The sequence below is a fragment of the Rhamphochromis sp. 'chilingali' genome, assembly GCF_963969265.1.
Source record: "Rhamphochromis sp. 'chilingali' genome assembly, chromosome: 2".
Taxonomy (NCBI): Eukaryota; Metazoa; Chordata; class Actinopteri; order Cichliformes; family Cichlidae; genus Rhamphochromis; species Rhamphochromis sp. 'chilingali'.
Genome location: NC_137930.1, coordinates 46,898,144 through 46,919,018, shown reverse-complemented (window position 1 = coordinate 46,919,018; position 20,875 = coordinate 46,898,144). Strand labels below are relative to the sequence as shown.

Sequence of the window (20,875 nt, the reverse complement as noted above, 5' to 3'; positions counted from 1 at the left end):
GTTGCAGTTATATGCTAAATGTAAATATTAGACCATGTAATTTTAAAATCTGTGTTTTTCTCAACACATGACAAAATAGTGAACTTAGAAAATATACACAAATTGTGAAATTGCACCTCTTTAAAATGCAGCTCAATTAAACCTAGCTCCAAGAATAATTTTCACCGACAGTTCTGAGATAAGCTGCATGTTATTCTTGGATGCGGTTGTAGGACCAGCTTTAAAAATCGCATGACAAAAATATCATACATATTAAAAAAAACTGTATCACCAACATAGCCTGGACAACATTTGCTAGTTAGATGAAGTCAGCTATCTCATCTTAGCATATTTATATGCATATTTATAATCATACGGTTCTTGGAGTGAGTGCATACACTCATGAAGTTTAGTAACTTCCGGTCACTGCAACAAGCCCAGGTACAGTTTACCGACGGATGGGTGCAGGACCTTGAAATGCACCGTGTAGAAAGAAAGACCATCGTACGTATCATAAGTTTACCAGTCTCACAAATCGTCTTCATAAATACACATTCCTTAACCGTTTATTAATATAACCTTTGAGCTCAACGGTAATTAATTAGTAGTGGAAATAATTTCTGGTAGCATCACAGAAATGTAGCAGTGACAATAATACTGTATGCTGTAATCGCACTGGACAATTAGTGATACAAAAAACCTGTTTTATCCTGTTCTAAAACAGGATAAATAAAAGCATATGTTTTTGTCAATGTACCATAATAACAGAAGCGAAACGCAATATTGTGTCAGGACAATTCACTATTTATGCACAATAAATAAAGGAGCATAGCGCGACAATTTCTGTTCAGCGCCAGACTTGCTTGTAACCTATATCACCAATTATGTTATGAAAATGACGTATTAAGTACTAAAAGACACTGACCTTTGTGTAAATGCTTGGAGCAGACTAACCTGTGAGCTGGAGGGTTCTGGGACGTTATATTTGATCTTTGAATGGCTGCAATCCAGGCCATCCGTCGCGTCTTTGTTACTTCGGAAACATGGCTCGAACAATTTCTCTTCAACGACGTAATCCGATAACAACCGATCTCTTTACCCGTCGGCTTCCCGTGGCTGTCATGTGACCGGCTATTGCAGTTAATAATACAACAGCTTCTTGACATTTTTGTGTTTCTTTTTATCGCTGTATAACTGATTTTAATTGAAAGCCTGCGTGCGCTAGTACCGCTTGCCACGAGTTCCCAGAATCCTTTGCGGTTCTACCCGTGAATGACGTCACATTTTCAATCTCTATATAATATGCATGTTAAATTTTATATTTGGGGTAAAATATCAAGTCTTTTCAAGTAAACCGGTTCAAGTCCAATTCAAGTCCCAAGTCATTGGTGTAAAAGTCCAAGTCAAGTCACAAGTCTTAGAACATTTTTTCAAGTCAAGTCTAAAGTCATAAAATTAATGACTCGAGTCTGACTCGAGTCCAAGTCATGTGACTCGAGTCCACACCTCTGGCGAAAAATAAGTTATAGTATTAAAATAAGTTTTGATATCACCTAATCAGTGTTCATTTTGCTAGTGTTGAGGGGAAATTGTAGACTGAAACGTGCCCCGCTTAGATAAACCCTGGCTCCTCCTCTAATTTCTCAATCGGCGCTTGAATAAAGACACCTGAAGCCCATTGCTCAATCCCCCCTTGACTTTCGGGTTGTATTTTTGTGGGGAAGTTGATTTATTGTACACTCACTATCCAAAGTATGTTTAGTAACTCCCTTTTTTGTTTTGGTTACTGGTGTTTGTGGACCAGTGGAGGTTCACCCCGTGGTGACCCTGTGTTATGCTGCCCTCTGCTTGATGGTGGTGAGTACGGTTGCAGCAATTAAGGTGGCAAATCAGACTGTAGGAGAGTGGACCCCAGATACAACACCCCCCTCCTCCTTCACACACACACACAGACTGGTTTATCTCTGCTGCTAGTTTAAGGCAATTAGCGGCCCTGGACACTCGCTTGCCTGGCTAGCTGCTGTTAACCATTTTTGTGCTGTTATTGTAATTTTTTAAGAAACATAATAAAGTAACTTAATTATTGAAACTCTGTTGTTTTTGTTTGGGCTTTTTCTTCATTGCAGCTCCAATCTCATTTCTTGATTTCTTTATTTTTATTCTTTATTTGTTACTTTTACTGTCAGCTGGTAATATAATCAAGCTTTAGATTATAATTTAGATAAATATTTCCAAAGTTGCAATTCTCTGGTTGAACACACTGGTAAAAATCCAGACATTAGTTTTACTTTTTCTCCATTTTATATTAACTGTTTTTAGTTTTGAGGCAGAATTTTATTGATTTAATACATCACTTGCTGCCTTTTCGGGCTTTACATCTTTTTTTTTTCTTTTACTTGTCATAAATTATGAAACTGAATGCTGTCATGGATGAGGATTTATTTTTATGTGAAGTCTAACCACACAATAAGACGAAGGCAGAGCAACTGTAGGTATTAAGAAAGAAAGTGGATAGATAAAGATGAAAGTTGATAGATAAGATGGTATAAATGGGGAGTGGGACACAAAAGCCTCTTGTGCTATAATGGACTCACTGTCAATAGCATAATTTGCACTGAGGGTACATTCAAAACAGATGTCCTTCCAGTGTTAAGTCTTACACGGGCTCCCCCTGCTGGGGAAAGTTTGTGATAACTGCAGAAGCACAATAACCAACAATCAACCAAAACCATTTTAATGATATTTATTTGTCATCAAACCCACATTGCTGGGATGTATGCCACATGTGCCAATGCACCATTATGAAGTAGTTTTTATGAAAAGGTGGAAAGCCTTCTGTCTACTGTATAAAGTATACTTGCATCACCTAAAATCAGTGTTGAGCAGTGATTTAACAATAACAGAGTTAAAGTAGACCTATTGTGCTCATTTACAACTCAATTTGTATTTTTAGTCTTTACGAGAGTAATGCTGGGCCTATGAGCAGCTCCTCAAATAAGCCATTTAGCTTGGTTCTTCTATCAAGCTAATGTTCTTCTGGTTGGCTACCACTCATAAACAGAGGTCAGCCAATCAGAGATGTCAGAGATGTGTACCTGAGATTATATTAAGGATATTCCCTTTTATCAACATTATACCGAGCCAATAGTAAAACAAACAGCCTGAAACTGAGTATTTAAGGAAGCGATCAGGATAACTTTTACATAAGCTGATATTATTATTTAATATGAGCACTTTAATATGAAAATGATAAATCATGCAACTGATCTGATTTGACTGATTTCATTTAAAAACTGTAAATAGCATCTGTCTCTGTTTCATTCCATGAACATCCCTGAAAAATGTGACAAGTTTTCAGTTCCACGACATGTATTTTTAATATAAAAAACACAAGTTATTAATGTTATTGTCACAGTTTTTAAAGACTTAAATTTCAACATGTTTGAGAGGTGTAAGGAAATTAATAAATTGCAAGTTATAGGCAATATTTTTTCCCGCTAAAAACATTTCTCTTCTTTCTGGAGTTTTCCTTGTTCTTCCTGTGGAGCCACTGAAGGCGAGCTCTGTCTGTTGTGCCCTGGTTGGCTGATGGGAATGTCCGGTCTGGAATAATCTCCTTCAGTTTGCTCAAGAAAAACATCTCCAGGTTTCGACCAGCCTGAGCCACCTCTGAGTCTGGCTGCACAGCACAAGGAGAGAAAAAACAACCCACAGTGACCTATGATGAATTAGCTTACCAGAATAAAGTCATAAATATTTGAGACCAAGCAGGTGCAAGGTGATCCTTCCAGATTCAAAATCAGATTTCTATTTTGGTTAAACTTATTTTAAAATACCTCAGCACTTACTTGATTACCATACAGTTTACACAAATATCCACGTTCCCATGGCATATTGTCTACTATGCCATAACCATGTACTCAGCACTGAGGAGAAAGAAAATCAAAGACTACAGATTTCCTCCAATATACATTATAATAACTGCCTTGGCTGTAAACATCTTCATTCCTGGTAGATATAAGTAGTAAATCCAGAGATTTGATTGATACTTGATTTGCAGATGAACACAACCTTGACTGGCAGGCCCCATGTGAAGAAAGAGGCCCAGCTTGCTGATACACGTGGAACTTATCTCCACAGACTGCAGTGCAGGAATAACTCAATTATACCAGAAATTAGGTCAAAGTGGGAAATCCGCTCATATTCCTTACGTAATTGAAAGTAGCGCAGTTCTTGAACATCAACAAGACGTCATCAACAAACTGCTCAGCAGTGAAGTAGTGGAGAGTGTTGCTCTTGTCCAGTTTCCTGCGGATCACTGACAGGTCGATGGGCCTTTTGATGATCTGGTAGTAGTTTCGAGCCTGGCACACGAGAGCATAGATTTGATGTAAGATCACAGAGGTGGAACATTTTACATCCTCAGTTAGGTTGTAACAATTTCGCTAACAGCGATGTCTTGTAGTTATTGCTGTATATATAAATATGCACTGTATATTTAAACCGTTTGGTGCTCATGTATGTTACATTACTGCTGAGGTGATTTGTTGTTGTTGGACTGACCAGAGGGCTGACAGGTTCATGGAAAGGAGCGCTGAGGATTTGACAGTATAACAGCAGAGTCAACTTCTCACATCTCTGCAGACAAAAGAGCAAAATCAGTTCAAGCTTCTTTACAGTGGAGCACAACACGGATTTATTACACAGGATAGAGGCGAGTGTGAAAACGCAGGCTGATCTGGTTTGTGTAATAAACATTGATAACCCTCACGTGACACGGTATTTTAGTCATTTATGGCCCAAATATATTTCACACAGGAATACTTTATTAATACTATACTGTTTTCTTTAATTATTACAGATATTATAAAGTGTTATTAATTATGGTTTTCAATAAATGGTAAATGGTTCTTATACAGCAAATTTTCTACTCTATTAAAGCACTCAAAGCACTTTGCACAGGAGATTGTTTGCTTCAGAAAAATCTGGATGCAATCCACTTAATTTTGGTGAGGGAGCAGTCTGGGCAGAGGGGGCAATAAACCAAGCTGTTTTCATCATCACTCTGGCCATTAATTGTCTAATAGAAAGCTTCTGCACCAATAAATATTACTGTTGTAAGTCTGTTAATCAATGTTGACCCCAAACTGGACTCAAAAACTGCAATAAAATCAAAGCTTAAACCTTAACAAATGTATATATATAGAGAGAGAGTCATAAATGAGTCTACACAACTTAAAATTGTGTGGATTCTTGCCACACCGGTGGATCAATTTCAGTTGGAGAGTAGCCCTTTAATAGTTAATAGTCCTTTAATTTCACAGTAAGTGTGTGTGACCTGGCGTCTTCACACTCTTCCCCAGACAGCTCTCTCACCAAAACTAAGTGAATTGTTTCCAGATTTGTCTGAACCAAACAATCTCCTGTAAGAAAGGATCAATATTTAAGGCCATCTTCACAGCAACAGAATGAAAATAAGCATTATAGCTTTAATTTAGGAATTAAACCAGCCTTACCCTCTGGTCCAGGTTGGATAGTGTATAAGGTGCCTTGACTCCCTCGCAGGAGTCCATGATCTCACAGTCGTAGGCCTCCACGGGCTCCTGCTCACTTCTACACAGAGTACACACCCAGTCACCTCTGTGGAATACACAGGACCACAGTCCATGAAAAAACACATTAAACCCATATGTCATATATCCAGATTTGTATGTTCACACAGCACTTACAGCGGGAAGCTGCTGAGAGGAGGTATATGACAGCCTATGTGATAAACTTTGGGGCAGCGGTCACAGCAGAGCAGCTCTCCTCCGTTCAGACAAACAGCGCAGAAATCTTCACTCTCCTCAGTCCCAGCCTCAGCTCCAGGCTGCTGGGTGGATGAGTCGGCCTGTTCTCCCAAGCATCTAATTTCACTTCTTTGATCTTCACCATCGTCCACTTGGATTATATCAACCACACATGTACTTTCAACTTCATCCTCCGGGGGCAGGCATTGGTCCTGATCTGCTTCTTCTTCTCCTGGATCCAGTTCAATAACCAGAGTCTGCTCTGGATCTGGATCCAGATAAAATGCTTCAGATTCAGCTTTCCCATCATCAGATCCACAATCAAACAGGATGTAAGGCTGATCTGGATTAGAGTCACAGTCAAAGCCTGAGTCCTGCTCTGGCTCTCCAGAAAGGGAGCTGTCAGGACAATATGGTTCAGTCCAGGATGTTGGACTGAGATCACATGGCTCTACTGGTTTAGGCTGGAATGATCCTTCAGTTAGCTCCAGTATATCTTCCTCAGTTTGACTGAATCCATTCTGTTAGCAGAGATCAAGACACAGAGGTTAAAAAAAAGAACTTATCTTTGTTGTACATGAAAGTGTTTAGACCTTCAGCTCTGTACCTGTTCAGAAATATTTAATGACACATTGTCACAGAGCTCAGCTTGTTTTTGGCAAGGCAGACGTTGCAAAGACACCACAGGCTGCAGTGATGATAAAGACACAGACTGGAAGTTCAGACGCTCCAGGCTCACTACAGGTATGCAGGAATTACCCAGAATCCTCTGGGCCTCTGGGTGAATCCTGTGAAATTGAAGGTGTCTTATGGCAGTGTCTTCAATTCCATTACCAAGATTATTTTCAGCATAAAGTCTCAGTGAGGCTAAATTTCTTAACCGGATTCACCCAAAAATGGAAAAAACAACACTGATAAAGAAATAGTTCAGCATTTTCCAAGACTTTGGAGAAGTTCATTGATAGGGCAAGCTTTTAAAAGTGATTATCAAAGGTTAGCATTAAGAGTGTAAAATTCATAAGAACATTTTCCATTTTAAACCCATGGAAAGAACAAACAAAAACAATCCTGCCTAAACATTGCTGCAGATCAAGAAAACCACTTTGAGGCAACAACATTCCCCAGTGCCTCCCCAAAAAAGGGCAATACACAACAGAAACAATTTAGGAACAGGCATGACAACGACCCCAAACCTATGTCACCCTGACTTTTGCTGGGCTTTATGATCATGCAGCTACAGAAACTATAAATAGCACTCAAGTCCAAATGAATGTATTCTACTACACTGTGGACCGTGGATATCTGTCACCATCTGATCTGGCAATAAAAGTGTCTATAAACTGGCTGCCCAGTCTGTAACGTACCAAAGCATAGATTGGTTTGGATAAAGAGGACTTTAGGTTCATCCATTGCTCTGTTGTCATCCTTTAAAATCAACATGGCTTTACCGCAGCATACTCCCCTTTTTTACCTTAATCTTCTCAATAAAGCTTTAACACTTTTGTCTGGAGGCCTTTCCCATTTTTCAGATGACGGAGATGTTGCTTTTGTTTTTCTCTCATAAGACTGGTTTGGCTCCTTTTCCACCTCACAGAATCCAGTCATGCTGACCTATTTTGTTTAAAAATTCAAAAAAAAAGAGACTTTGCATTATTTTCATCTTTCTAAAATCCCATTTACTCATCTCTCATTTACTACTAGTTGTAGTGATGAATCCCTCCTTCTTTAAAACATTGTTTACATCTATATTCACATGTTCTGCCCGGGGGGTTGGTTCCTCTGCTGTGGTTGCCAGATTTGGACCAGTCTCAGATGGCATGGCCTCCAGTGCCAGCCTTACCCTACACTTGGCTACCCATGGTAACATGGTGGCTCGCCTTTGTGGGAAGTTGCCATAGCGTCTGCGAGGCAAGTCTGCCATCTCCAGGAGACTGGGCCTCTTGGGGTGAAAAAACAGAAGAGAAAACAGAGAAGAAGCCGATGGTTTAAAATCTTCTGTGTGCTCAGTGTTTGACCGGGGGGGGAAAAGTACAAAACCATAAAAGAGGTAGATTAAGAATCAGCAATGTAACACTAATATAACTGCTCATTTGCACAAAGAGTAACTTTTACAACACAAAAAGAGACGTTATGAGCATAACAAAAAGTTACATCACATTAACGTACAGAAGGAATCAGGTATTAGGTGAATTATGATCAAACATTACCTCAGTTTGAAGCCAAGTGATGAAAAAACAAGATGTCTGCTTCAGAAAGTCAGGTGAATGTGTCCTCAGGTGGATGTGAGCTGAGCAGAAGAGGAATAGAAATGTTCCATGTGTCCAGTGTCAAGGGGAACTCAAATGATTTGATTGGTGGAGTGAAGATTCAGCCTCAGCCCCCTGATATTTCAGCACAGCTCACAAATAGAAACAGCAAACAGGTATTTAATATTTAATGCGTTTCCCAGTAATCATGTGATGCCTTTTTGTCCAGTAGGTAAAAGATATATTGAGGGTGTAAAAATAAAAGCTCTGCATGTAAATCAGCTATGAAAATATTTGTATATTGTAAAGCCAAAAACAATGTGACAGTGTGTGTGGTTGCTAATAAATCTGTAGCTCTATCAGTGGTTGGCCACAAAACAACCCCTATGCTTTATTTTCAAACTTTATTAATGACATAAAAAGATTTTGTTTACAAAACAGCTTTGTTTTGTAAAAATGATGGAATTCCTCTTTAACGTACAAACCAAAGTCTAAAAACGTTTGGACACTGTTCCATTCTGCTTTTATTTACAGTTTTGCACAATTCGCAAATCTCATATTTCATTTACACAGAAAAGCTATCAAATGATTAAATTGAGAAAAACTATCATTTATAATAAGATGATTTTGAATTTGAAGGCAGAAACACATCTCAACAAAGTTACATTAATGAAATGAAAAGTTAATATTTGTCTAAAATTGGTGCACTTTCTCATTTTAAAGATTTAACGCGTTGTCTATAATCTGATTGTTGTGAACAAAATATGGGTTTTCAAGGTATTACAACTATTGCATTCTGTTTTATTTGCATTTTACAAAACAACCAAATGTTTCTGGAACTGGGATTATAAAAAATAACCTTTTAAATTTTGAAACACCAACATTGGAGTTTGTGTCTTTTATCAATTCATATATCAGACTGCAAATAACTGATTCACTGTCTTGTTTTACTGTTCCTGTTGGTGGAAGTTAAGATAATTTTAATAAAACATTTTCTATATACTTTTTTAATTTAGTAAAGATTTTCCTCAATCTGATGGCCAGGCTCTTTACAAAGGCCAGAAAAATACATTTGAGATGGACTCTTTGACATGATACATATTTCCCCTTTTAAGCCAAATGAAATCTTTATCATGGTTTCGTGTGAGTAAAGTGGCATCAAATTGAAATACTTCAAAGCAGAACAAAACTTTGGGACACGCTTCTACAGAATTATTTATCTCTTATATTAACCTTTATTTCCTTGTTTCTGAAATAGAGACAAAAAGTATAACTTCAAACACATTAAATATATATACACAAGATAGATTAGGGATTAATGACAAAAATGTCCTTACTTGTTCAGTGGTGCTGATCTCTAGGGCTGCAAAAAGCTGGTGGCATGGCAGAGGTGTGTCTTACCTTCCTTCAGAGGCTGATTTTGCAACCTGTTATTCTGGCCAATGACAAGTTACACGCTGGACATTTCACTCAAACTTTGAATAACAGACTGACTTTATGTAAATCACCTTTAACTGTGTCTGTTTGCGGTTGCGTCGCCACAGAAACCCAATAAAGCTACGTGGACATGTGTGACTACACGTCATCTTTAACTGTGTGCACGTGATCCAAGCCTGTGTGTGTTTTTACTCAGGGTTTATATTCTCTGCATAATGTGTCAGGGTACTGTTATATATGATGATTATATGTTGAAATAGTTATTATAATATCATAGTCTTGTAAGACCTGGCATTTCACTTTTGTCCTCTGTGGAGGACATGTGTCTGAGACCACTACATCAAGCCCCATGTGTGGAATCTATGCGGCTCCTAATGAACTGTCGAGATGTTTATGGCATGAGTCAGATAACCTAGCATCCAAATTTGCTAGTTCCTAGTTATAGTCACTTCAAGAAGTCGAGACAGATTCTTCAAGATTAGGCAGTCCATCAAAGTTATCTCTTATAAGAGGAAAAGAATAAAGCCCTCTTGAAGGTGAGACCCCTCTTAAGCACTTTTTATCCATAATTGACGTTGGATCTCATTATTTTAGCCCTGCTCAGGTTCCTCAAAAACTGGTACGTCCCGAGCATTTTCCTTCCTAATGTCTGATTGCCATCTCAGCAACTATCTCACTCAGCCCTCTGTCAACCATGTATGGTCATTTTAGTGAGCGACATGACCTGAAAACCCAGAATTATTTCTGTCAAGGTTCGGCTGTATAGCAGGCAGAGGTAGGAGCCAAACACAGGGCTCAGAAACAAAGAGATCAACTAAAAGCTTTATTTCCTGAAAGACGAAACTCCACCCAAAAATTTAAAACTGTGAAACTAGAACCTGGGAGCTATAAGCTAGAAACAGACAACTAGCAATTAGCAGCCAGGAAGTTACAAGGGAAACACAGAACACAAGGACCCACACGAAGCCACAATGAGCAGAGGGAGACTGAGGACTAAAACACATACACAGGATAACGAGAGGTTGGACCACAGGTGGGAGCACAGCTAGAACTAATTACAAACTAACAGGACATCGAAAGCAAAACAGAACACAGTGCACACAGGGCAAAGACTACCAAAATAAAACAGGAAACAGATGGACCAAACACAAAAGGCCAGGAGAAACGAATACTGAGACGAAACAGACTAGATACACTGAACACAGGGAGGGAACAGAGACAAGGCTACGAAGACAAGTGCAAAAACACTGAAGATGGAGAGAAAGGGCGAGAGCGAGGAGCAGAGAGTGAGAGTTAGGGAACAGAGAGACACAGAGAGGGGAGATGTAAAAGGAACTACACCTAACAAATCTAAATCACAAGCAATATACAATAAAATCAGAAAACTCATAAGTTTCCTTATGAAAAAGTCCTCTTAGATTAAAGACTGGTCCTACTCACCGACTGGCCTCCCCTATAGTCCAGTCATCCACATGGGCAGTTACAAACACTCTAATACACCTTGCTGATGCACCCATCACATTAGAATTGGGGCAGTAGTTTATACTATTCCACTAAATTTGAATGTCAAAAGTGAACTTCAATTAAACGTTAATATTTAAAATATTAGTGTTTGTTTCTCTAGTTTGAAAACATTCGATTTCATTTTCTTTCCTCGTGTTTGTCCTCAGCCATCCAGGATACTTTGGTAAGGTGGCCATGAGACATTACCACCTGAAGAGGAATACCTCCCACTGCCCTACCATCAACCTGGACAAGCTGTGGACACTGGTGAGCAAGCAGACCAGGATCAACTACAGCAAGAAGCTCGATGGACCCGCCCCCATCAATGTTGTGCGTGCTGTAAGTATTGCCATTATCAAAAATGTTCTCTCATTAAAACGTCTCTAATTAGCAGTTTTTGTCATAATAATTGGACCTTTCATTCAGTTAAAAGGACTAGATCACATCTTTATGGGAGTTCTTGTTGCTCTACTTTACTGTAGCTTGGAGTAGGTGGTGGCATGTCGACTTGCCATTTATATTTATTTAGAGTTTGTTTCTCCAATAGATCCTTCTGTGTCAATTTCAGTAATTACTTCCTCCAAACCACCAACGTGTCTTTTAGACCTCATTCCTACAAAACTGCTCAAAGAAGTTCTGCCATTTATTAATGCTTTAATCTTAAATATAATCAACCTATATGCCTATGTAGCACAGGCCTTCAAGCTAGCAGCAGTTAAACCATTACTTAAAAAGCCATCTCTTGACTCAGCAGTCTTAGCTAATTATAGGCCAATGTCCAACCTTACTTTCATCTCAAAAATCCTTGAAAGAGTAGTTGTCAAACAGCTAACAGATCAAATGCAGATGAATGGCTTATTTGAAGAGTTTCAGTCAGGTTTCAGAGCTCATCACAGCACAGAAACAGCTTTAGTGAAGGTTACAAATAATCTTTTTATGGCATCTGACAGTGGACTCATCTCTGTGGTTATCCGGCTAGACCTCAGTGCAGCGTTCGATACTGTTGACCAAAATATTCTATTAGAGCAATCAGAGCATACTGTAGGCATTACAGGTACTGTGCTGCAGTGGTTTGAATCATATCTAACTAATAGACTCCAATTTGTTCATGTAAATGGAGAGTCCTCTTCACACAGTTGTCATGGAGTTCCACAGGATTCCTTAATTCTGTTTACATTATACATGCTGCCTGCAGAATCATTAGAAGGCATAGCAGCCATTTTCACTTCTACGCAGTTTACTCCCAACTTTATCTGTCCATGAAGCCAGCAGGCTTAGATTTCCCGAGTGTGATGAACAGACAGGGACCCAGTGAAGTGCTTGCTCATAGGGGTCATATGATTGTTGGGTTTTTCTCTGTACCTATGAAGTGCCTTGAGGTGACTTTTGTTGTGATTTGGTGCTATATAAATAACATTGACTTGAATTGAATTGAATTGAATTGAATTGAATTGAATTGAATTGAATTGACTTGGGTTCAGGTTCATGCAGAGGTCGTGACAGGTGGCGGCGTGATGGCGGCGTGAGGTCCGTGGCACGTGGCGGCATCCATGGCTGCACAAAATTGTAGAAATGGATGATTTCTGTAAATGTTAGATTTCCATTCATCTAATTGTAATTTTCATGAAATAAAAAGGCATTGTACCAGAAACAGAAACAATGTTGTTATATTACATCACATCATTCTGTAAACAAACAAAACATTAGTCAACTTTTGTTTATCAGTCACTGTACTTAAATTATCTAAAGAAAATATCTAAATAGTTTTTTCTTCTGGATCTCAGAAGGATATTCATGTATTATTTTTGCATAGTGATTAGTTATTATCATTAGCTTGGGTTTTCAAATATATATTTGTTTGATGTAACATGAGAATTTAATTGCTAAAATACAAGTAGAACCCGTTTAATTCTATCAATGTCAGACTTTAATCGTATCACTTTTTTTGTTAAATTCACAATTGTCTTCTTGGACTTAAAAAAAGAAAGCGAATTTTCAGTTGACTCTTGTGTCGTTTCGATCCTCAATCACCAGATGTCGCTATGGAATTATTGCACTTTGTATTGTTGGGGGCAAATCTCGCACAAAATCGCGTTCGTTCCGAATCCCGTTCCTCTTTCAACTAGCCTCCAAGATGGTAGGTTCTACGTTTTATCCCTGTGCATCCAAACTGGGTTAAATCTACTTCCATCCTTACTAACCTGTATAAAATAATCCACTTTAGATGGTGTCTTATAATACACTCATGTTGTAGGAATAAATGCTGGGTGTTATTACCGTTATTTACTCATTTTTGTGAGGACTTTGATGGGTTCACTGTGTGATATGTCGCTTCTCCTGGGCCTCGGCTCTAGCAGGGAACCTAGTTTTACCCACACGCAGAAAACAAACATTTGTAATTTTTTTGACAACGGTAGTGAGAGTTAAATGTGCAAGGTGGTGGTGGTGGTGGTGTAACCCTGAAACAACCATTGGCATAAAGCGTTAAACCTTCCGATAAAGATGGTTGAGCTAGCATTAGCCTCCTACCTGCTAAGCAGCATGCAAGTACTCGGGGACAAACTCAGCGGTTTACTTTAGCTTTTCTGTGGGGAAAACATGCTATGTATGCTCATTTTATTACAGATTCTTAGCAGACTAACATCACAGTCGACCTGCCGGACTGTTAAGTCTGTTGCTTTGCTAGACGGGAGCTAATGTTTCAAATAAACCTCATCCTTTTTTTAACAATAACTGCAAAATCTTTGCTCACAGCCTACCAAGAAGTCGAAGACCAGGAAACTCCGAGGACATGTCAGCCACGGACATGGTCGCGTTGGTGAGTATACTCTTTTTGACACAAGTTTTAATTGATTGTTTTTCATCCCCGGACGATATGGAGATGGAGTAAACGTTTACCGACTCTCTCCACAGGCAAGCACAGGAAGCATCCTGGAGGTCGTGGTAATGCTGGTGGCATGCATCATCACAGAATCAATTTCGACAAATAGTAAGTCACTCATAATGATATTAGTGAAATTTGAGTACAGTGTGACTACTGTAAAGTAGAACTCAAGTAAACCTGGCTTCCCTGTATTTGGCCATAAAAGTCTTTGTAAGGTAATATGTCTAAAAATACACAGAAGTATGCTTTTACCTCAGATATTTAAGTTAGATTATGATGTCCCTAAGTGTTGCCTGATATGATTTCGGTTGTTGTGTTGGATTCCTTTAGAGATAAAGCCAGGTTTTGTGGCTAAAGCAGTAGGGCTGAGTAATATGAGGAAAATCTAATGTCACATTTTTGGCTGTATCACAAAAAAAAACTATTTTCAGCCATATAGAGCTTAAAATTGCACTGCTATACTCTTTCAAATTAACTGTTTTATATTTTTGACAATAATATATGAATGAATTGAAATGTTTGGGGGGGGGGGGGGGGGGTTCCATTTGTTGCACACAGAGGTTTTTGACAAATGGCAATACTGTCACAGTAAGTCTTTCTGTGGTCAACACTAGATGTTTAACAAACAAAAGATCATAGCAACAAAAAAGGACATCGGCAAGAATTCACGAGACAAATTAAAACAATTGAGATTAGAAAGATGCTCTTTTGTTCTTATAACATAAAAATTGTGAACCAAAAAATGTGATGCCCTTAAATTACAGGAATGAACGTTTAGATAGTGGCTATAAAAACAACTAACCTACAACCGTCGCAGGTATCACAGCTGGTTTATTTAACGTTTCCTTTGCTGTGTGGGAGACGCTGACATGCAGGGTTTAAAACAGGCTTCATTTTGCAGTGGATGACTTTTCAGCTGATGGAATAAATTCGTGATACTTTTTGTGCCAGTAGGTTTATGGCATGTCTTGCAAATTACCGTATTTTGTCTCCTCCTTGTGAAATCCAAACAACAGTCTCACTCGCTCGCTCCTCTGTAACTCCGGCTGTCGCCATATTTTTCCTTATCAGGTAGTAAACACGCATGCTCAGCACAGGTAAAAAAAATTTCCGGTTGGGAGGGGGGATTAATGATGCATTTGCAGCGTGTAGGAGAAAAAAAAACTGACAGTGAATTGCATGCAGACAATAATAATAATAATAATGATAATAATGGATACTTTATTGATCCCCATGGGGAAATTACTTGTTTTTCTCTGCATTTGACCCATTCACTCAGTGAAGCAGTGGGCAGCCCACTAAGCAGGCGCCCAGGGAGCAGTGTGTAGGGACGGTACCTTGCTCAGGGGTACCTCAGGGTAGCCGTTAAGTGGATTCGAACCGCCGACCTTCCGATCATGGGGCGACCACTTTACCTACTGAGCTATCCCTGCCCCCCTGCCCCCAGACAGCTTTATATTGCGGCAATTTCCACTTGATGTTTATGTTAAAACCATTTTAACCATCGTTCGTGGAAAACACGTGATACATCAAGTATATTCGATGTATCACCCTATTCTATATAGCTGTAGTGTTTCCTAGATGAGGCTTTACAGTAATAGTTTATTTTAACAATATATTATTGTGTACTATAGAGCTTGCTGTAATATATAACAAAATTAATCGGCGGCAAATTCAGCAAGTCCCTCAACCTGTAGTCAGACTCGAGTTATATCAGCTGAGTTGTGGCTGCTGACAATAGTCCCTGTTCTGCTCCGCAGCCTTGGTGAGCTACAGCAGAACAAGGACTACTGTCACTGTAGGGCAGTGGAATTGGAGTGTACCTCACACAGGCAGAAGAGAGTTGAGGTAGCTGATTGAGATGCCACCACAGCAGCTTGGTCAGTCTTTCTGTAGGTTAATACCTAAACAGCTGCATTTTCAAAGAAAGAGTAAAAATTTCATCCAGTAAATCAGAAACATGGTAGACCATCCCCACTACGGAGCTTATTTACTCAACCCAAGTCTACTTGGTGAAAACTGCCATGCAATATATTATTGAAAGATCTGGAGAGCAGTGCACTGATACTGTGTATTATGGACACAAAGAATTTATTGAACCTTCTCCCAATTTGGGGACTGTGCTCATCTATGGAACACATTTATGCTGGGTTAGTTCTGCTGTCCAGTTAAGAGATGTGCTGATTAGTTTTTACCTGCTTGTAAAAAAAAGGCTGTAGGAAGAGAAATGCATTTATCTAATGTTTCTATAGAGACTAGAGTCTCATCTTGACAGACTTCATTGTCTTGGTGTGCTTGAGTCCTCTTAGATTAAAGACTGGTCCTACTCACCGACTGGCCTCCCCTATAGTCCAGTCATCCACATGGGCAGTTACAAACACTCTAATACACCTTGCTGATGCACCCATCACATTAGAATTGGGGCAGTAGTTTATACTATTCCACTAAATTTGAATGTCAAAAGTGAACTTCAATTAAACGTTAATATTTAAAATATTAGTGTTTGTTTCTCTAGTTTGAAAACATTCGATTTCATTTTCTTTCCTCGTGTTTGTCCTCAGCCATCCAGGATACTTTGGTAAGGTGGGCATGAGACATTACCACCTGAAGAGGAATACCTCCCACTGCCCTACCATCAACCTGGACAAGCTGTGGACACTGGTGAGCGAGCAGACCAGGATCAACTACAGCAAGAAGCCCGATGGACCTGCCCCCATCATCGATGCTGTGCGCGCTGTAAGTATTGCTAAATCTTGCTATTATTAAAAATGTTCTCTTGTCATAATAATTGGACCTTTCAAATCTTTACGGGAGTTCTTGTTCCTCTACTGTAGCTTGGAGTAGGTGGTGGCATGTCGACTTGTCGGCATTGAGTATCACCTTAGGAAATTGGATTGTTGTTGAGCAGCTGGAATCAGACATCAGAAACCGTTTTCTTTTTTTAAAGAACAGGTGTCCTTTAAACAGTTGAAACACTCATAGTGGAAAGTTAAATGTTTTGGATGGGTTTCTGATGAATTTGGTGCAAAAGTGTACGTGGTGCTAATAAAACAGATTTAAGACTTCTTGGTTTTCCTTAATTTTTCTGCTTTCAGGACTTTTTTTCCCTCCATTTTACACAACATTATACTCAGACATTTACATTTTTAAAGAGCTATAAATTCTGGATTTGTACCAGATAATTTTCCTGTTTTCAGTCATTGAAAATTATTTCTTTTTGTAAACATAATTTCATTTTAATAGAAAAGTTACTCTTGTCTATTAAAACTTGACTTTTGTTTGTTTGTTTGGCTGCATTTTGCTTATTGTGCTCACGTTAGCACACTCCCTTCTTACAGAAAGTTATACTGGGCATAGCTCTGCCTGATGCAACCCCAAAGGGGATTTGTGTCTCTGGCTAGAGTTGAACCAGCATCCTTTTTCCTCGCCAAGCCAATGTCTAACGTTTGTTTTGTTGGGTCGACAGACTTTTTTTACTTAACTAGTGTGGTTTTGTTTGTGGTGGTTATCAGTTCATCTTAGGTTGGCTTACATGTCGTAGTTTTAGCTGTTAGTCTTATTAGATAATATTACAGTGTATTGTCAGATAAAATAATGATCTCCACCTGTGCTTTACTTTGCAGGGTTATTACAAAGTCCTGGGCAAAGGCAAGCTGCCCAAGCAGCCTGTGATCGTCAAGGCCAAGTTCTTCAGCCGACAGGCCGAGGAGAAGATCAAGGCAGCGGGAGGAGCCTGCGTGCTGATGGCATAACGATCCTGTCTGTGTGTTTTTGCAGAAATAAACTGTATAAATGGAAACTGGTGTGTGTGTAATTTTTTTCGCCCCACTCCTAAGTTGCAATTTGATTAGCATGGAAACTGAAGAGATGCTGTTAATTTTGATTGAAAGGTGTGAGGAGCAGTGGAAACTTTTTCATGTGAGGAAATCACCTGGATCCTCAGCACTGTTGGTCTTGTCCTTGTAAAATCTTTTTGACAAGTGTCCAAGTTACAGACTGAACAATATTCAAAAATGCACAGACTTCCTGTTTGGTTCTTTTAATATAGCAAAAGTCAGTCGTTTCTAATGACTTACAATGAAACGGTATTGCTATGCTTTTGGTAATAATATAAACTCACCAAAAAAATACAAATGTTGCCGTATGTGCTTCAGAAAGTCAGCACTACATTGAACAATTAAAGAAATGGTCAGAAAGTTAATTCTGATGTTTTTTGTCACGTCATTCTAATTAGAGGCAAAATATATGTATATTCAAATTTCTGAGGAACTTGTTTATATAGTGCTTAATCAGCTGCTTTTAAACTGCTACCTTTAAAAGAATTTTGTTTATTGGGACGTGGTGATACCCAACACAAACTACCAGATATAACTTAACAGCTTGTTTTGTAGACTGGAGGCCCGAAATGGTGTATCTAACAAGTCATGTATAGAATAAAACAGTCAAAAATAAAACTTTAATATCAGTAAATATTAAAGTTTTCTCAATTGTATCTGTGTGCAAGCAAAGCTGAAACAATTCAGTAATTGTTTGTCATGAAAGTTGTCCATTTTAAGAGCTTTCCTTGGAAACACTGGCAGTGTGCTAGACATGGCAACATGAACTTAAGAAGTTCAATTATGACTTTCACTGCAGATTAAGGATAGTTAGGGACAGTCCTGCACTTTTATTTGCGTTTCCTTTTTATTATTTTTATTTGAGGTTATATGAATTAACTAGCTGATTGATAGAAACAGAAATGCAGACTAATCCACAATCAAAATATTCATTATTTGTTTTCCACAAAACCGCACAGAAAAGATAACAAGGTAAGGTAAACGCATAAATTTCACCCTGGTTCATGATTTGAATACTTCCTCCACCACTAAGGGGCGGGCTTTAATATGTAGGATTTCCTGCCGTGTCATTTGAAAGCAGCTAAAAGCGTGACGTGAATGCGACTGAAACGAGGGAAACGTCAAAGCCAGAGTGTAAGTGTGCGGAGCACAGTTTTCTCTAACTTTGCATCCAGTAACCTGCGTACATGTTAAACGTGCAGAGCAGGTAGACGAAGTCTCCTGACACGAGGTTTGTTGACGGTTCCTGGAATAAGCAGAATGTGCTCTACATGTGACAACGTGATGCTCTAGAATGTGAGGCGTGCACTTCGAAGTGTTTCACGTCTCAGTGTTCCTGAGCTTCCATCGAGGGAAACGGGTCTGTGTTTAACAGTTCAAAGTAAGTAGCTTCAGAAAGAAGTGACAGCCCAGCTGATTTAATTTGCACGCATGCGCTGTTTCTAGGATATCCGTCCCATATGTTCTTGTTTCCCACACTGCATTTAAGGTGATTATAGTTGGTTCAAACCTTGTCGGAGGGGAAAAAAAAACATTGATCTTTGTTAACTGGCCAAGATTTGTTAACACAGTCTTATTTTTGTACTGATGTAGCTCTGTTAACTTGTTTTCTGACATATTGTGTTTCTTACGAAGCAGCTGAAAAAGGGTTTTCTCAATATCAGATTAGAAAAATCAGATGCCTATTAGATATGCTGGATCCACAGAGCAGTTTGACATCTTAGTTTTAAAAAATCCCAGTAAGTGATAAATTCTTTTGTTGTATTATATTGGTATATTTACAATTAAATTCTTGTCTTTTCAATATTTGTGTCCTGTAAAGCGATCTTAAAGCGTTCTTTGTGCCCGTTCCTTGGGTGAAAGGCACCTGAGTTTTTCCCTCCACCTGTCCATGGACAGCCAAGCCTGGCTGGAGTCCTCCCTGCAGCGCTCTGCCAGTCTGGGCTTGGAGGTGCTGCAGCGAGCCTCCAGGCGGAGTGTGGACTGGGCGAGCACTGCATCCCAAAACCCCACTATGGCAGATGAAGACACAGATATAGCTGACGAGGTGCTTTTATCTTTCGCCTTTAATATTTATAATAATATAACCTTATAATGTAATCTAAATATAAATACTTTTAATTCTTTGTTCAAAGTTTGTTTTTGTTTTTTTTTATCAGCTTGTCTCTTTTCATCTCTTGCTTTTCCAGAGAAATCCCACAGAGCTTGATGATGCCTTTGCAAAAATCGCTGAGTTCATGGCACAAACCACTAGTCATTGCAAAGTTAGTGACTATGTCCCAAAGCACCTCTATGTGGACTTCAGCTACAGACCTGGGAGAATAAAATATGGATTTTGTCTTTGTTGCAGAGATTTTACAAGTCTGGTTGTTGCACGCAGCCCAGTGACATTGAAAAGAACCACATGTCCAGGTTTCACACACAGCCAGCATCTGCAAAGACATCAGCTGCGCTACCAACCAGGAAATGCGACAAATACCAAGTAATTCTGCGTTGTGTTTTTGATTATTTGGAATAGGAAAAGCTCAGAGGCTGACAAACCCAGAGCATTTAAGGCTTTATATTTAAGCAATTTACAGTAGGTAATTTGTTGGCCAAAAAAGTGGAAAAGGGAAACAAAAAATTGAGTTGGAGGCTTCAGAAAGTTAGCATTTTACAGTGGCATAGACAGTACCAGCAGAATTCAGGAAACTCCTTTGAAGTTGTATAGATGAAGTTTGCATTTCAGTTTGGGGGCCTGAGTTTTACTATTTACATGTTGTCAAAAGTTTGACTTTAATTCATCTAAAATGTAAAAAATAATCATTGCATTAAAATCTTTTTATTTGCTGCTTTCAGAACCGCGTGTCTGGATCCAGTGAGGATTTTTATATCGAGCTTTCACCTGGAACATATGCCATCACTGCCAGTGTGGCAGAGTCACAGCAGCAGACTCAGCTGGTCAGTGTTAAAGCTGGGGAGAGTGTCAACCTCACCTTTGACCTCTGACCCCTCAGCTGACCAAACCTGTCACCCTTTAATAACAACTGACCATTGCACGTGCTCTTTGTTTCTTGCTTCTTGTATATAGATTTTTGCATTAAGAGTTTACATTTTATTTTACTGTAATGCACTTAAACACATTCTTACCTGCACTAAGACCACATCATTGTATTGAAATAAAATATTTTTGTAATCAGTTTTTTGTTTGGCTCTTCAACA

The 20,875-nt window shown here is 39.0% G+C and overlaps 3 protein-coding genes across 3 annotated transcripts; 2 read left to right on the top strand and 1 right to left on the bottom strand.

Moving 5' to 3' along the window:
• Positions 1-2,963: 2,963 nt before the first annotated feature.
• On the bottom strand, positions 2,964-13,702 carry LOC308392946 (uncharacterized protein). The gene is made up of 11 exons (XM_080876333.1): positions 13,232-13,702; positions 9,352-12,508; positions 7,976-8,055; positions 7,510-7,707; positions 7,240-7,379; positions 6,376-6,556; positions 5,709-6,289; positions 5,496-5,619; positions 4,543-4,617; positions 4,191-4,343; positions 2,964-3,658 (listed from the first exon to the last, which is right to left on the bottom strand). Exons 4-11 carry the CDS (start codon positions 7,687-7,689, stop codon positions 3,455-3,457), a joined length of 1,638 nt encoding a protein of 545 aa, XP_080732459.1. The 5' UTR covers positions 7,690-7,707; positions 7,976-8,055; positions 9,352-12,508; positions 13,232-13,702; the 3' UTR covers positions 2,964-3,454.
• On the top strand, positions 12,996-17,637 carry rpl27a (ribosomal protein L27a). Its single transcript, XM_080876335.1, has 5 exons — positions 12,996-13,091; positions 13,709-13,772; positions 13,868-13,943; positions 16,400-16,574; positions 17,462-17,637. Exons 1-5 carry the CDS (start codon positions 13,089-13,091, stop codon positions 17,588-17,590), a joined length of 447 nt encoding a protein of 148 aa, XP_080732461.1. The 5' UTR covers positions 12,996-13,088; the 3' UTR covers positions 17,591-17,637.
• A 140-nt stretch (positions 17,638-17,777) lies between these two features.
• akip1 (A kinase (PRKA) interacting protein 1) lies at positions 17,778-20,816 on the top strand. Its single transcript, XM_080876334.1, has 5 exons — positions 17,778-19,055; positions 19,497-19,721; positions 19,864-19,938; positions 20,025-20,156; positions 20,513-20,816. Exons 2-5 carry the CDS (start codon positions 19,566-19,568, stop codon positions 20,660-20,662), a joined length of 513 nt encoding a protein of 170 aa, XP_080732460.1. The 5' UTR covers positions 17,778-19,055; positions 19,497-19,565; the 3' UTR covers positions 20,663-20,816.
• The last annotated feature ends 59 nt before the right edge of the window (positions 20,817-20,875 follow it).

Bases quoted from the DNA above. Each gene is read 5' to 3' on its own strand.
- LOC308392946 (XM_080876333.1), bottom strand. From the start codon at position 7,689: ATGGCAGACTTGCCTCGCAGACGCTATGGCAACTTCCCACAAAGGCGA. The intron at 7,380-7,509 runs GTAAACAATGTT...TAAACAAAATAG, and splicing joins CAGAACATGTGAATATAGAT to GTCAGCATGACTGGATTCTG. The intron at 5,620-5,708 runs GTAAGTGCTGTG...TGTATTCCACAG, and splicing joins CCTCTCAGCAGCTTCCCGCT to AGGTGACTGGGTGTGTACTC.
- rpl27a (XM_080876335.1), top strand. The intron at 13,773-13,867 runs GTGAGTATACTC...CTCTCTCCACAG, and splicing joins CCACGGACATGGTCGCGTTG to GCAAGCACAGGAAGCATCCT. The intron at 13,944-16,399 runs GTAAGTCACTCA...GTTTGTCCTCAG, and splicing joins AGAATCAATTTCGACAAATA to CCATCCAGGATACTTTGGTA.
- akip1 (XM_080876334.1), top strand. From the start codon at position 19,566: ATGGACAGCCAAGCCTGGCTGGAGTCCTCCCTGCAGCGCTCTGCCAGT. The intron at 19,722-19,863 runs GTGCTTTTATCT...TTGCTTTTCCAG, and splicing joins ACACAGATATAGCTGACGAG to AGAAATCCCACAGAGCTTGA. The intron at 20,157-20,512 runs GTAATTCTGCGT...TGCTGCTTTCAG, and splicing joins GGAAATGCGACAAATACCAA to AACCGCGTGTCTGGATCCAG.